Below are 16,625 nucleotides of genomic sequence, written 5' to 3'. Positions count from 1 at the left end.
GACATTTGTTTTTTGTTAAACACATTACATTTTATATTCTGGTTTTTTTTTTCTGGATTGTCTTGAAGTAAGTACTCTCGTATTCATGTTCAATTGTTATTTCCCAATTAATTTCTTTAAAGAATTTTAAGTAGCCAATACCAGTCATATGAAAGTTAAAATAAACAATACACTTTGTAATGACAATTTTAAAAGAGCAAAAGCATTTTAGCTATCATACTAAAATAGTTTTATCTTTCCCTTTAGACTGTAGGAATCTGCAAGTCAGAAGAAAATTTTGCCCATTGTTTAAGAAATAATGTTTGTCATCAGACTAAAGCTGCTAAAGTAGCCTTTGATCTCCATAGATTTTAGTGAAGTATAGCATTCATATAGCTCAATGAGTTACCACAAAATAAACATACCCATATGACCACCCCTCGCTGAATAAATAACACATTACTTGCATCCTCAGAAGTCCTCTTACTGACCCCTTACCTCTACCATTTTTGTTCTCCAAAGTTAACTACTGCTAACTGTTCTAATATTAAACATTAGTATTGTATCCTTTTATAAATAAAACTAGTCAGAATGTACTCTTGTTGACGTGAAAAAGCTGTATTATTAAAAACTGCTACATCAAAAATTCCAAGTGAGTGGTCAGTAAATTTATTAACAAGATATCCCTGGATTAATGATTCTATCTCAAGTCAAAAACACTTTGCCAAAGTGACAGCACTAACACCTACCACCAACAGGATGTAGAATCAGCCGGACCTTACTTTAGAACATCTGAGAGTCTCTAAAAGCTGGCAAAACTATCTTAAAAGTATGGAGTGATAGGCAGTAAACTGCATTTATTTTGGGTTTGAACCACTCCAAGGCAGTATCAGAAATAACCTTAAAAAAGAGGAGCCAGAGGCTAAATAGTATCCCCACTCCCCACAATTAAGATGCAGTTTGAAACTGTATCTGAAATCATGAAGGCAAGGAAAGGTGGGAGGAAGACGATATGAAATCAATATCTGAAAAGCTGTTTCTACTAAAGATGTCAACACACACACATATTATATATCTATATATCATGTATTTGGACTGATTCAAGGAATCTGTGCTTGTCAAGGCAACTTCAAGAACTGTTTATAGTAAAGAGAAATGGATATCACAGCTTTTGAAATCAGTTTTCTTAAAGAAAATTATATAGTTGAGGTGGAGACTGGTAAAAGAAGAGGCTGCCTTCCTTCCTTTTCTTTTTTTAAAACAAGGTCTACATCACTGGGTATCAATAATTGATTCCTACTGGACGCAACTACAGGATGCACCCCATGTTTTTTTATTGTAAGAAATAAACACAGTAACAAATTTTCACTAGCATCATGATGTAGAACATAAATTCATGTTTCCTTAATTCAGCAAGTATTTATTAGAAATCTACGAGGTACCAGCATCTATGTGAAATCCTGGTTATAATGCAAAGAAGCCAGTCTAGTGAATAGACGAATGAATTTATTAAATTAAAATACAATGTTATATGTCATAAGATGTTCAAGAGCTATGGGGGTACAGTAGAGAAATATCCGAGGAGCAAAGAATAGGAGAAGGTTCCCCGGCTGAATCTTAATAATATGGTATTTTAAGACGCTACTACACTATTACCACTTAACAAGTAATGGAGATAAAAATAAAACAAATGCAAAAACAAAAACATAGTAAGGCTGCTTTGCTACATGGCGCTTCCTTATGCAAACCTAAGGAGACTACTATGCTCTTTGAGACCTACTTTTCAATGACCATAATTCAGAATACCTAGACATTGGAAAATACTGCAAAACAGACAGAATGAACCTTTATGATATATGAGGCAAAGAATCAACAGTGAACAAAACCTAATAAAGTTTATACTCAATGGACTGTATCATTAACAGTGAGTAAGCTATTCTTGATTTTTTTTGGGGGGGTGGCTCAGGTATGAGTAATCATATATCTAATCAGTGTTTTTAGGTGGTCTAAATAAAGGACTATAAATAAAATAAAGGATATTTTAAATAAATACCATTTAAATTGCTGGGGTTTTTTTCATCTTAAATAACCAAAGATCTGAATTAACTCAGGCTATGTTACTTTATGTTGCCACACAAAATTTAACATAATAAAGATATATCTTTTCACTTGCTGGACAAATAAATTGTGCTTGTATTCTGTTGCATGAACAACTACATTCAATTACATACTGTCATAATTTATTTTCTAGCTGTTTCATATACAAACCATTTGTCTTCCAAATTAGATGATAAACTACTTTAGTGCAAAATCATACTGTCTTCTCCTTTTGTATCCTTTAGCAGCTAACACAATGTTGGGCTATAGAACTGCTCAATAATTGCTTGTTGAATTGAACAGTACCCTTAATCATTGCCACTTCTTTTCTTTGAAGTACAGTTGAACAGATGTAATGCTATCAAGTCTTTATGCTTTGTCCTGCTTCTCTGCCTACCTTGCCAGAAGAAGGTAAATTCGATCTTTATATTTACTTGGTGAATGCTGATCCTGCTAGGATTTTTAACAATGACAGTCAATGCCAGTTCAAGTGGTAAGTTTTATTACATATGAATACCTGTCCCTAGAGATTGAACCCAAAATGCCTGTATATCAGACTAAGCCATTACTGTATTTGTCTGCCCCTGACTCAAAACATATCATCAATCTTAGATACAAGTTTGATGCCCCATCTTTCATTCTATGAGTAGGATTAATAATAGTACAAAGGGAAATAATAAAAAATAATTATGTTTAAAGTGGATAAATTATAAATGCTCTCTATGTACTCCTTCTTTTATGCCTAAATGTAAAGGCAAATCAGCATCTTTTTAATGTGAAACTCCTCTACTATAAATTGTAATGTCTATAGGCAAATATTTATTTTACATATTTTATAAAAAGATAAAATAATCTACCCTACTTAATCCTATCCTGAGCCGGGAGTCAAAAATATGATCCCCATACTAAGTTTTCAAATACAAGAATATGTCTCAATGCTTACTCATTTCAGTAATTTTTCTTTGCTCATGACAAAAGAAAAAACTGAATTAAGAAACAGTTAAAGTTTGTTTATAATCAGGGCTAAGTTACAACATAAGACTAACAAGGAGAGAGTCACAGTGTTCCTAAAAGATCTTATTTTAATAAGCCTGAAAGGAAAAGGATCAGAATTCAGACTTAATTTTTACAATCCTAATATTCATGAAAAAACACAATTTATGCAACTACAAAAGCATTCATTTAAAAATCACAGCAGGACCATATTATTTCTTGAGGTTTAACTGAAAATTTGAAATAAAAAGTGGTGGTCTATTAAAGGTTCTTTGTCAAACCTATTAAAGCAAATTTTCAAACGTTTTTTAAAACCTACAATTCTGGTTATTGAAATAAAAATGACTACATATAAAAGTGATAAATGTGATATTTTCTTCAATTTGCCTATATTAATTTAATATTAACATATAGCTTGTGTCATTTGGCAAAATCAACAATGTGAATAAAATTTTATTTTTTTGAACTTTGTTTTAAAATTCTAGCCTAGAATACAAATGATGTTAGCTATCAAAATAATGATTTTGTGGCTGACATTGCACTATATTTCTTCTCAGTTTTTAAAGGGGAATTAGAAGTGTATTTTTCAACCAAATCACTACAATAACTGTTATTTATTTGGCTTAAAACTCTTATCTACAAGCTAACTTGACTTTTAAGGAAAGCAGGAATGAGGCCAAAGTGAATACCTTAAGAAAGAATCATAGTAACTGTATTCACATTTATCGCTGCAATGAAAAAAACCTCCTACCTCATAATCCTGTCTCCTATAAAAGATTTTAAGCTCCACTGAAATGTATGTGCATTATTCTGATGACATTTTATTCTCTCTTTTGCCTTGCTGACATTTATAACATGACCTAGTTTGGCTAAAATTACCAGTTGAAAAAAGTAGCTGCAGTGTGATAAGTGATTTTACCTAGACATGATGTCTGATTCCCACTGGTATATATACACACTGATGTCCCTGCGTGAGAGAACTAATTCCTTCTACTTGTCTTTTTCATGATTAAAGGCACTGATAGTAACTTTTTAACATTCCTTGCATCTAAGCTGAGAAACTGAAAAGCTGTGTGAATGCTTGGCATCACCAATCAAGTCAGAAAACATGAGGAGAAAAAACATTCTGAAGCCAATACCTTGGATAATGAAGATAATAAGAATAAAATCACCTAAGTGGGCAGCCTTAGTATTTCTGGACATGTTCCATAACCCCCACAGATAATAGTGGACTGGTTATTACCTGTGTCAGAGGAGACAAAACATAAATGTGGAATTTCAAGCAGAGTACTATTTGGTGGCAGGACATATAAATTGAACGAACTTTTTTTGTAGGTCATATTAAAGATGTAGAGAAAATGAGATTCAAAGATCTTGTGAAAGACAAAAGGAAATCAGAAGAATATCTAAAATGAACTGATGGAGAATAAAGAGGATGGGTAACCACAATTAAATTACCAGAAAGTTATCAGAGTTATTGGTAGGAATAATGTTTGTTCAAAGGAAACGCAAGCCCTGTTGAAGGAGAATGAGATGCTTCATTAACGAGAAAATTGGGTAAGATCTAAGGGCCTTGAAATAAGAAAAGATCACCATGAAATTTCTGTTAAAAGTGAGCTAAATCCAGTACTAAAGTAGTGATACTTTTTAAGTGATCAACTTAATTTATGGCAAGGATAGTGAACCTATAGTACAGATAGATACAGACCCTGCTTTCCTGCTTAACACTCTGTGAAACCAGAAGGCAAAAGAGGGGGAGAGTGAATCAGCTAAACAGTATACTTTAGAGCAGTACACTTATCTACCCTTTGGGCCTGGGGCATAAAATAATATGAACTCATACGAAATCAGAGTGAAGTGGGAGAATGTCTGAAAAATATCTGAAACTGAAACTCAGCAATCTGACTATACGTAAAGTCTCTAGTAATTCATACTTCCTGCTACTTTAACAGAAAATAGGAAGATCCTTGAAATTCTACATTTATGTTTTGTCCTCTGTCTCCCAGCTGCCAGTCCACTATTACCTGTGAGGGTTATGGAACATATTCAGAAATATTAAGGTCATCCACTTAGGTGATTTCATTTCTATTATCTTTATTTCCCAAGGTATTGGCTTCAGGAAAATTTTTTTTTTTTTCCTTGTGTTACTACAGGGCTTGGTTTTCTAAGTTGATTGGTGCCTTTTAGTCCCAAGTCCCCCAATATTGCTACTAAGTTCAATGACAAACTATTTTCCAATCAAATGTCTAGATACCTGCAGCAGTAAAAAATAGTGACTCTAAATGCACTACTAAATAGAGATACCCATGTAATTAACACAAACTGAGAAAAGTCCATCAGCTAAAATATAATTTGCTGATCTTAAAAAAAAAAAAAAAAAAAAAAAAACAGGGGAAGTACAAAGTATAAACATGAACTTACAAACTTGGAAGAGTTGAGATGTAAGTTAATGTCTAAAATATCATTTGAATCTTATTGAATGTTTAGAAGCTCTTGTTTTAAATGTACTATTTGAAATCAATAGGGATGAAGTAGTTTAACTTCTGGTTATGAGAAAAACTGACGTGGCCATACAAAACCCCAGAGATACCAATAATAAGATACTAGATTAAAGCAAACAAACTACTTAAAGATACTTTAAACTTTCAAATGCAGACATAAGGCTGAAGAGAGTTTTATTTTGAAAACTAGAAGGGGTAAGAATTGAGAGTTCATACTGGCTCCAGGGCACTGACCAAACTCCATAGCTACAGCTACAAAAAAGGAGAAGAAAAAAATGGCATCGCATTGGCTAAAGATGCTAGAACTTAAGAGTTGAGAGCTGGAAAAACAGCTGAAAATTTAAAGGAAAAATCTTAGCACCAAGCTGATCTCAGAAGGCACGAGACTCAAATTCAGAGCACAAACTACACAAATTCCTGGCTGACAACAAAAATTACACATGAGCAAGGGAGGCCTATGAAGCCTAGTGAAAAAGCAGGAAGAGAAAAAAAAAATTTTTAAATCAGTGATTCTTTTATTAACTGAGAACATTCTTCAATCATTTACAGCTTGAGTGGTAGAAAGATGAATCTAGACAGGCTTGAAGTGTCAGAGTACAGGGCCCAAAGCTGGCATAGCTACTGTCAGTTAGGAGGAAATTCTGAGACACAAAGAAACAACAGAGAAGATGAGCATCTGCCAAAATCTTTGGGCTATCACATTATGCATGTACAAGGGGGACCTACAGGTGTTCAGGTTAACAAAGCAGCAGGGGAAAGGTGTAAGCTGAATACCTCACAGGAGACAGTTTGTGGTTTCAACCCAAGGAAGTCAATTGCCTACTAGAACAAAAAGCCAAGGTCCTCGAAAGAATATAACAGAACCCAGAGTCATTTCACCATGTGTTTCCCAGTGTCTAGTCTTCAACCAGAAATTTCTACATACACCAAAAAAAAAAAAAAAAAAAAAAAAAAAAAGAATCCCCCAAAACAAACAGGAAAGTCTTCAAGAAATTAGGAAAAAATACACTCAATACAAATGACTCTAACTGGGCTCAGATGTTGTATTTAGCAAGTAAAATAATTCAAAAAAGCTATTATACATATATTCAAAGAACTGAAGAAAAATATGCTATCAGTGAGTGAACACAGAATAAATCTCAAGAGAAAAACAGAAACGAAAAAAAGAAAACTCTAGATCTAAAAAGTATAATAAGTGAAATAAAATATTCACCAAATGGGCACAGCAACAAATTGGAAATGGCAGAAGAATCAGTAAAACTGCATTATGGGTTAGGAGAAATTACCCTAGTTTATGGGGAGTCCCATAAACTAAAGATTAGCCTACAGATTGTTAAAGGATATTATATAAAATGTTAAAGTAACATTCTTATCCATCTTTTATTTAAATTTAAAATAAAAGGTTAAACAATATTGCAATGTTTCATTCACTACAAGCCTAAATGTTATCGCAGAACCATGGAACTATCAAATACTAATCAGCATTTAAAGTCAAAATAAAATGTAATGCCAACAAAAATTATGATTAATTCAATCAACAAATAAGTGCATCAATAATATCCCAGGTGATATGGTTTGAATATTTTGTCCCCTCCAAACCTCATGTTGAAATGGGATGTCTGATGCTGGAGGTGGGCCTAGGGGGAGGTGTTTGGGGCTTGGGGGAAGAGCCCTCATGAATGGCTTGGTGCTGTCCTCACAATAAATGAGTTCTCGCTGAGTTCATGTGAGATCTGATTGTTTAGAAGAGTGGGCCGCCCCTTGTTCCCTTTCACCATGTGATATGCCAACTCCCCCTTTGCCTTCCACCATGATTGTAAGCTTCTTGAGGTCTTACCAGAAGCAGATGCTAGCACTATACTTCCTGTACAGTCTGCAGAACCATGAGCTAAAATAAATATCATTCCTTTGTAAATTACCCAGTCTCAGGTATTCCTTTATAGCAACAAAAATGGATTAATATACTAGGCAATGGCTGGGAACTGTAGAGACAACAAGTATAAACAGAGATGGCTCCTATCTACATAGGGTTTCCTAATTCTAGTGAACAAGAATAAACCAATTCCCAACTGAAGTCCTCCTATAGACTAATGATTTATTTGAGCAGCAAGATTTATGAACTATCTTTCACTGAAAAAATACATTGCTTCAGTTTTTTAAAAGGATGAAGAGTTAAACGACCAACCTCAGAATCCTTAGAACTTGGATTGAGAAACCGAAAGATCACGGTTAAATGAATAGTCCAAGAGATGGAAGCTGAAAATGGAAGCTTTGTTCTTAAAAAATATAAAACAAAAGAGACAAACAGTAAAACTATTTCCATGGTCTTATAGTGGTGCTTCTAATACATGCTTTACTTTTTAACACATTTCTAAAATGAATCCAGCACATGGAAACATAAAAATACTGTTAAGCAGTTCAGCAAAGAATACCAAATGGAATAACCATCATTCTTAAGGCTATGTTCAGTGGCTTATTTTTAATCAGATAATTTCAAGTATTGTCTTTGAACCATTCCAGTCTGGTTTCACCTCTTCTCACTGACTCCACTCCTGTGATCATGAACTTCTTTCAGGGTATCTTACCTGAAAGATACATTATAGTCTCTTCAGAGTTTTTGAACATACGATTCCTGCATTCCAATAACATTCTCTCCAAACCCCTTCTGTCCCTCTCTGACTCAACCCTATGGTCTCTGTCACATAAATTTTTCCCGAGCTTCTCTGGATTATGTTAAATCTCCCTAGACTATGTTCCAAAAGGACCATGAGCTTTCTGCTTTCTTAGAACTTCTAAAATTTCTAATTAGAAATTTAATGTTTCACTGACCAGTATGTTTGCAAATATATTCCCAGAGCCTGAGACACTTTCTACTACATAATTTGTAGCTAAGTAAATATTTGTTTAATAAACGATATTCAAATAAAATGTAGATAATCATATCCTATTTTTTTGTCTCACATATTACATTGTAATAAAAACTTTTTTCTCTGATCTATAAATTTAATTTACCTTATACTTCTCAATACTAAATAAAAATCCTCTGACTTCTCTAAAGTAATTCTTAGATTTGACTTTGTCATATTTTATCCTATCTCCTTTTTTTAAAAAAAATATTCAATATAGAAAATACCTGACTCCTATTAAGACTGATATTTATAATTTATAGGTGACGGCAAAATATAGTGAAAAATAGCAACTTCAAAGAAATAAGAACATAGACAAGTAAAATTAAAATAACACAATGCTATTACATATTTTATATACTCCAATCAAGAGGAATCTGAAGATATCAACTAAAATAACCATAATATTAAAAAGGGGGGCCAGGAGCAGTGGCTCATGCTCATAATCCCAGCACTTTGGAGGTCGAGGCAGGCAGATCACAAGGTCAGGAGCTCAAGACAAGCCAGATCAACATGGTAAAACCCTGTCTCTACTAAAAATACAAAAAATTAGCCAGGCATGGTGGTGCACACCTATAGTCCCAGCTACTCAGGAGGCAGAGGCAGGAGAATTGCTTGAACCTGGGAGGCGGAGGTTGCAGTGAGCCGAGATCGTGCCACTGCACTCCAGCCTGAGCAACAGAGCAAGACACCGTCTCAAAAAATAATAAATAAATAAATAGGCTAAATGTTGTTTTCTTTTTAATTCTAGCTCTTTTATGAACAAAAGGCCAAAATGAAAAACTGAGATAATTTTTTGCACGATTATCTTTCTGTCCAGCCTCATGTTCCTGAAAAGAATATTAAATTCCCTCATAAAACATTGTGTCAACTTTACAAATACAAGTAGACTTCATTCTACTTCTGAAAGCATATTCCCATTTAACTAGATGAGTCAATGAGTCAATTTAATATAATTTAAATATAAGGGTTTGATACCCTAATTGGTACAGAAACTATAATTATTGACCAAAATAATTCTAATGCATATTAAAAGATTCCATGTTTTTACTAAAAGAGATTTCAGGATGAGTAGATTTCCAAATTAAAATATTAAAATTTAATTCCAATAGTCAAAACTAAGTTTTGTTAAGGTCCATATAGATTGCCTTACTATTTTCTTCAACTCTTGAGAATATTTTCATGAGAACAGAGTAACAGACTTAAATTAGATTTAGCTATCACTGAAGAGAGTAAGAAGTTGCAATTTCATCTCAATTATGCTCTGTGCCTTTCCCTAACTTCTTAACACCCCAGATAGCATTAACATTTTTCCCCTCCTATGACCACATCTCTATTTGGAACATATGCACTTATTAGTATTATTTGCTGCACCAAGGCTTACCCACGTCCACTCCTGCTAACTAAAGAAGATGCGCACATTGACAGATTCAGTTCATCTTCTCACAACCTGCTAAAACAGACTTTATTTTTTTCTGGTTGAACTAACTACCTGCCTATCTACCTCCCTCCCTTCCTATCTACCTATCTAAGTTATGTTTTCTCTGGTAAGAAAAAATGTTGGAAAATAAGCAAAGGACTGCAAAAATCCATCCTTACTTTCCTCTTGATTTTCTACTCATTTAAATAAAGAATGGTGGCTACAACAACTAAAGCATAATGTTCAAAAACAGAAGCTATCCTGCATCTTTCAAAAAGTAATAATGCAACATTTCATCTGTGCATAGCTCACAGTGAGGAGATGCAAGTATCTACACTTTTCCAAAGTCAAACAAAATAATCACTACTAAGACCTAAACCTAAGATCTTTTCTTCACAGCATTTTGAAGAGATCTTGAAAACACAGGCTCTCACCAGGGTTCTGTAACTAACTAGCAATGTAACCATGAGTAACTATACAGCCAAGAGTATCCTCAGTAATAAGATTAAGGGACTGGTGTTTAGATTCAAGACCAACAAATTTGTATGCCTGCTGTACAGTAACAGACCAATATACTGAGACAGCAGGGTTTGTAACACAGAAAGAATTTAATGACTACAGGGTGGCTGAGAAAGGAGATGAGAGGAGACCCCCAAATCCATCTCCCAGGTGAGTTCTGGGCCAGGGATTTTAAGGGGATAGTAGAGGGCAAGGGGTTGGAAAATTGGGGTCATTGATTGGTTGGAGTAAGGGAGATGAAATCATGAGGATACAGAGTGTGTTCTTTGCTGAGTCAGCTCACCATCAGACCAGCTGGTGCCTACAGTTTCACTGGTATGCAGGACCTGAAAGAATATCCTAAAGGTGCCAATGTGCCTTTGGAACACTTTAAAAAAAAAAAAAGAATATCTCAAAGGGAAAACTTAATGTTTCATAATGTTCAAGTTGTTATCTATGGAGCAGTTAAGGAGAACTATAATCTAAGGTCTATGTGATTCTAGGACAATAGGCACCAAACAACTGTGAAGAAGCAGATCAGAGAGCAAGCCTGACCTAGTGATTAATGCTGAATGTGCTGCAAGCTTGGTTTTGTTTCTCGCTATCCCTTCTTCCCTGATTAATTTTATAAGATTATAGGGAGGGTTTCATTTAGAAGATGGTCCCTTTAAAATAATTATTTTAAACTCACTTTTCAGATTCCCATAGGTAACAGGTATAAGCTCTTATTATTTGTTGTTTGAAAGCATTAACTAAAGGTGCCACAAATTTAGAAACATAATTTTTCCGTTGATGATTTAGATTTACGAAGTAATTAAGTATATTTGAAAATCTGGAATAATAGACATGTAAGTTATATTATTTTTCCCGTGTTTATACAATACTTGGGTTACATATGTATCCATGGATCCTTATAACTCTACTCTTCTTTGTCTCACAAAAAGTCCAAGGCTGCCAAGCTCAGAAATTCTAACCTATACAGATATGTTCCCTGCCGTACCCTAACATTCTCAAAGTTTATTATCTATGATGTTCACCTCTTTCAAAGGAATAAAAGAATTACAGGGAAAAGATAAACATGATCACCTCTCAGTCATCTACTGTGACATTCTCTAGGGGCTTAGAATTCCTTTACTTCCTGATTAAATCCCCCCCAACTCAAGTCACGTAGTCTTCACTCCTGAAGAACATGAATGAGGCAGAATGTGTTTGAGAAACTCAGTACCTAGATTGTTTTCTGAAACTTTAATGCCTGATTTTGCTCCCTAAGTACCTATAAGCAATTTATGGATGTACTGTTATGTCTTATTATCTTAAAAAACACACTTTAATATGGCTTCTTCTACTTAAGAGCCAAAATTATCTCCCAATTGTCTATCATAGGAAGCTTCAGCTTTGATAACTGACTTTCAAGGTTAGAATAACCTGGGCTCCCACTGTGTATCCAAAACAATTTAACATATAACCTTATGAGTCCAAACCTGACAAAGACAGTATAAAAAAGAAAAAGTAGAGACTATTTAATTCCTTAATAAAAAACCTCTATCAAAATATTATCAAATCAGTCAATGTATGAAAAAAAAATACCAGCATGAGGTAGAGTTTACAAAAAAATAGAAAAGTATATTGACATAGTTAATTTCTTCACAAATTAGAAAGCAAACATGATATGATTCAAAAACCATAAGATTACATCATTAGACACTGAAAAGTATTTGGTATTTTCAGCAGCTATTTGCATTAGTTACCTATGGCTGCTGAAGGCAAATTACTACAAACTCAATAGCTTAAACGAAAAGAAATGTATTCCTTCACAAAGTCCAAAAACAGTTTCACGGGGCAGAAAACAAGGAGTCAGGAGGGCTGCATTCCCTCTTGGGAATCTGCTTCTTGCCTCTTCCTCCTTCTAGCTGCCAGCATTTCTTGACTTGTGGCCATTATCCTAGTCTCTGCCTTAGTGATCGCAGCAACTTCTCTTACATATGTCTGTGTCAAATCTCCCTCTGCCTCTCTCTTATAAGGACATTTATTATTGTGCTTATGGCCTACCTAGATAACCCAGGAGAGTCTCCCAATCTTTTTTCCTTTTAAGTTAACGCTTACATAGTCCACAGATTAGCAGTTTCTATCTGTGGGGAGCTGTTATTCTGCCTACAGCACTACTAGTTTAAAAAAAAAAAAAAAAGAAAGAAAACTATCTGTATTGGTTTGCTAGGGCTGCCATAAGAAAACGCCACAGACTGGGTGGTTTAAACAACAGCCACCAACAACAGTCTCCAGATTTTCAACAACAGTCTCCAGACTTTCCGTTCTGGAGGCTCAAAGTCCAAGATCAAGTTGTCCGCAGGGCTGGTTTCTCCTGTGGCTTCTCTCCTTGGCTTTTGGATGGTCTTGTCTCATAGGTTTTCTCTATTAAAGCAGACACCTGGTAGCTAGTCTTTTTCTTACAAAGCCACCAGTCATACTGGGTTACAGCCCTACCTTATGACCTCATTTAACCTTAATTACCTCATTAAAGGCCCTATCTCCATATACAGACACACTGGGAAAGATAGCTTCAACATACAAATTTTGAGGAAGCACAATTCAATCTATAACACACTCTAAGAATATTAATATGGGGGTAGAGTCAACGCCCTATTCAAAGCTAGCTGGGATTTTCCAGTGACAAAAGAAGGAATGTAAGTTCTTTTGGAGCCCTTACTACTCTTCTACTATTCAGAATTGTCCCTAAAATGTTCTCATAGTATGTATTCTTTCTTCTATTCTGTCTCACCAAGAGAATGCTTCCTGGGAATATGGTTCTACTTTCCTTACTTCCAAGAAAATTTGTGTCAAACAGAAATTAGGGAAGCTCTTACAGCTAGCCCATATACCTGTCCTAAGTGAAGAACTCTTGCTTTTATCAAGTTGGATAAATTTCTTTAGAAAACTGCATTTTGCTGTCATCAGGAAGCATCCTTAGAAATTGTATGAGGAAAAACTATTTTTAACAGTGAGAAATAATAAACAACTTAAATGTACACAGTGGTATTTATAAAGAGTTCACTATTAAGAGTGGTTGATTTGGAGCAGTGTGAAGAAGAGGCAGGAATGACCCCTAGACCGACCAAAGCCCGCATGCCGCTGCATCCTATGCCCAGCACCTATGTTCTACCACCATCGCAAGAGAAAGACTGAAGGGGATGCTAAAGGAGATAAAGTCAAGGTAAAAGACGAACCACAGAGAAGATCTGTGAGGTTGTCTGCTAAAACTGCTCCTCCAAAGCCAGAGCTCAGGCCTAAAAAGTCCCCTGCCAAGAAGGGAGAGAAGGTACCTAAAGGGAAAAAGGCAAAAGCTGATGCTGGCAAGGAGGGGAAAATGGAGATGTCAAAACAGACCAGGCACAGAAAGCTGAAGGTGCTGGATGGAGATGCCAAGTGAAGTATGTTCATTTTTGATAACTGTACTTCTGGTGACTGTACAGTTTGAAATACAATTTTTATCAAGTTTCATAAAAATGCAGAATTTTGTTTTACTTTTTTTTTAAGCTATACTGTTAGCACACAGAACACTTCATTGTTGTTTTAAGGAGAAGGGGCATACGTCACTAATAGAGTGTCTTCAAAGCTGGATTGATGTGGGGAAAACATATTTCCCTTCTAGTTCTGAGAGACTTCCTCTTGGCTTCCAGGAGGAGGGATTCCCTGACTTTGACACACATGGCCACTTTGGCACAAAAGCCTTGTGGTATGGAAAAACAAATTAGTTTTTATGTTCTCTTCTCCCTTTCCACCTTTCAGCATAGACTTAACTCCCTTAAACCCAGACATCTGTTGGGACCTGACCCCCACTCATTGGTTACCAGTGTGTCAGGCAATCTGGACTTTCCAGTGATGCCACTGAGATGGCACCTGTCAAAAGAGCAGTGGCTCCGTTTCTAGATTGTGGATCTTCAGATAAATTCTACCATTTTCATTTCACTTTCTGAAAGTCAGGGTTAGCTTGTGAAAAGTTGTTAAACAACATGCTAAATGTGAAATGTCAACCCTCACTCTAAACTTTGCCTGTTCAGAGCATCAGATGAAGACTTCATTGGATTTTATAGTGGCTTTCTGATTTTCGGTAGTCCATTGAAGAAGGGAGTTTGAAAGTTGTTGTATACTGTTAATGAATGTCTGCCCATGTCCTGCCTGAAATACCATGACTGTTTATGGAAAGTATCTTTAATAAAGCTGGCTACAGTTTAGCATGGAAAAAAAAAAAAGAGTGGTTGATTTGCACAGTGGGATTGGGGGAACTTTTTTTTCTTCTTTATACTTGTTTGTATTTTCCAAATCTTCCCTAAGGTCATTTATTACTTTTAGAATTTAGAAATCCTTTTATAAAAATATATAAAGTTCTGGTTTTTAATAACTATGTAATGACTATGTCTACTCAAAAGTATCTTCAAAATGACCTATTTAAAAATCTTTCCCCTCAAAATATCCTAATGAATCCTATCATCTTTTTTTGGACTAAAAATATAGTGTAAAAACTGAAGAACAGGTTAAAAAATGTTAAGAAAATTGTAATTTAGAATTGATATGATTAATTTATATACACTTTAGAAATTTCTAGGCTAGGACCGGGTGCGGTGGCTCACGCCTCTATTCCCAGCACTTTGGGAGGCTAAGGCAGGTGGATCACGAGGTCAAGAGATCAAGATCATCCTGGCCAACATGGTGAAACTCCATCTCTACTAAAAATACAAAAATAAGCTGGGCGTGGTGGCGTGCACCTGTAGTTCCAGCTACTCGGGAGGCTGAGGCAGTAAAATCACTTGAACCCCAGGGAGGTGGAGGTTGTAGTGAGCAGAGATTGTGCCAGTGAACTCCAGCTTGGTGACAGAGCAAGACTGCGTCTCAAACAAACAAACAACAACAACAAAAAAAGAAATTTCTATGCTAGACATGTGTAACATTTGCTGATGACTATAATGTTTGTAATAGTTCTGGTGAAAATATGGGACTTTATACAAAAACATAACCTATTATGAAACTATTTCTGTGAGAACATCATATTTGTTTTATGTTTCTACTGAAAGCACAAGAACCAACTTTCCAGTCCATATAAGTACTGTATACATGTTAAGTGTGATCAGTTTTCCTACTTTCTGTTAACATACATTTAAAAACTCAATCGTCCTCAATGAGAAACCTTCTAATTTGTTGTCTGTTCTTTTTCCAATAATAAAAATCTCGTGTGATGGTTAAAAATATAAATTTTAAAAAAGGATTTCCTTAATGTTAAAAATGTAGGCAAAAATATTGGATACTGGGGTTCTTTTAGGATTAAACCTCTAATCTGCCTAATTGGAGAAAATTATCAGTGTGGTAATGGTCTGGATTGTTTTACTTCAGAACTGTTCCCTTGATATCAAATTCTATAAATGATAAGGCCTTTCCTTTCCCACGAATGGCAACTTTAGAAATTGCTTTTCTATTTTGACCTCTATATTAAGAAGGACAAAAAAAAATTATTTTCCTTCCAGGTATTCAGTATATTTTCCAATATTCATCTCCAAATTTTCTTCACAAAAGCAATGTTTTTTTAAAAGACTCCATATTAATTACAATAAGAAATATTAGAAGTATAATTATAAACAAATGAGAATAAGAGGAAATGCTATTTTTAAATTAAGTACTATATTTATATAAATTATATATATATGTGTATATATATTTTAGATGGAGTCTCGCTCTTTCGCCCAGGCTGGAGTGCAGTGGCATGATCTTGGCTCACTGCAACCTCTGCCTCCGGGTTCAAGCAATTCTTCTGCCTCAGCCTCCTGAGTAGTTGGAACTACAGGCACATGCCACCACGCTTGGCTAATTTTTGTATTTTTAGTAGAGACAGAGTTTCACCATGTTGGCCAGGATGGTCTGGATCTCCTGACCTCGTGATCCACCCGCCTTGGTCTCCCAAATTGGTAAAATATTTAATATAATCTTCATGAATTTTTCAAATTTTATAAAAGCTAGATGTAGCAGTAATGACTCCTTCACTAAATGAATTTGACCATACTGCATCAATACTAGCTATAATACTTAAAATACTTTGAAGTATTTTCTTTAATATAAACTTTATGTACTTACATTTGTATAAAATGTTGACTATACAAGTATTCATTTCTTTTTCTTATATTGGATAACACTCAAATTTGATATCCATTTGCAGATTCAAACACTATTTAAAAATGATGCCAATAC

General features: G+C 34.9%; 1 protein-coding gene across 8 annotated transcripts in view; it reads right to left on the bottom strand.

Annotated features, from left to right (window-relative positions):
• The window catches only part of COMMD10 (COMM domain containing 10), a 244,942-nt gene that overhangs the window by 54,126 nt on the left and 174,191 nt on the right, over positions 1-16,625 (bottom strand). Inside the window, exon 6 of one of the 8 annotated variants that reach the window (XM_065546665.2) lies at positions 1-16,625. This exon is cut by the window's left edge and continues 14,901 nt beyond it. The exons of the other annotated variants lie outside the window; for them this stretch is intronic. Coding sequence (XP_065402737.1) covers positions 16,596-16,625 — 30 coding nt within the window. The 3' untranslated portion in view covers positions 1-16,595. 8 annotated transcript variants of the gene reach the window in all.

The sequence above is a fragment of the Macaca fascicularis genome, chromosome 6 (assembly GCF_037993035.2).
Source record: "Macaca fascicularis isolate 582-1 chromosome 6, T2T-MFA8v1.1".
NCBI classification, from domain to species: domain Eukaryota; kingdom Metazoa; phylum Chordata; class Mammalia; order Primates; family Cercopithecidae; genus Macaca; species Macaca fascicularis.
Note: the sequence above shows the minus strand (reverse complement) of the source record. Positions and strands in the feature narration are given on the sequence as shown.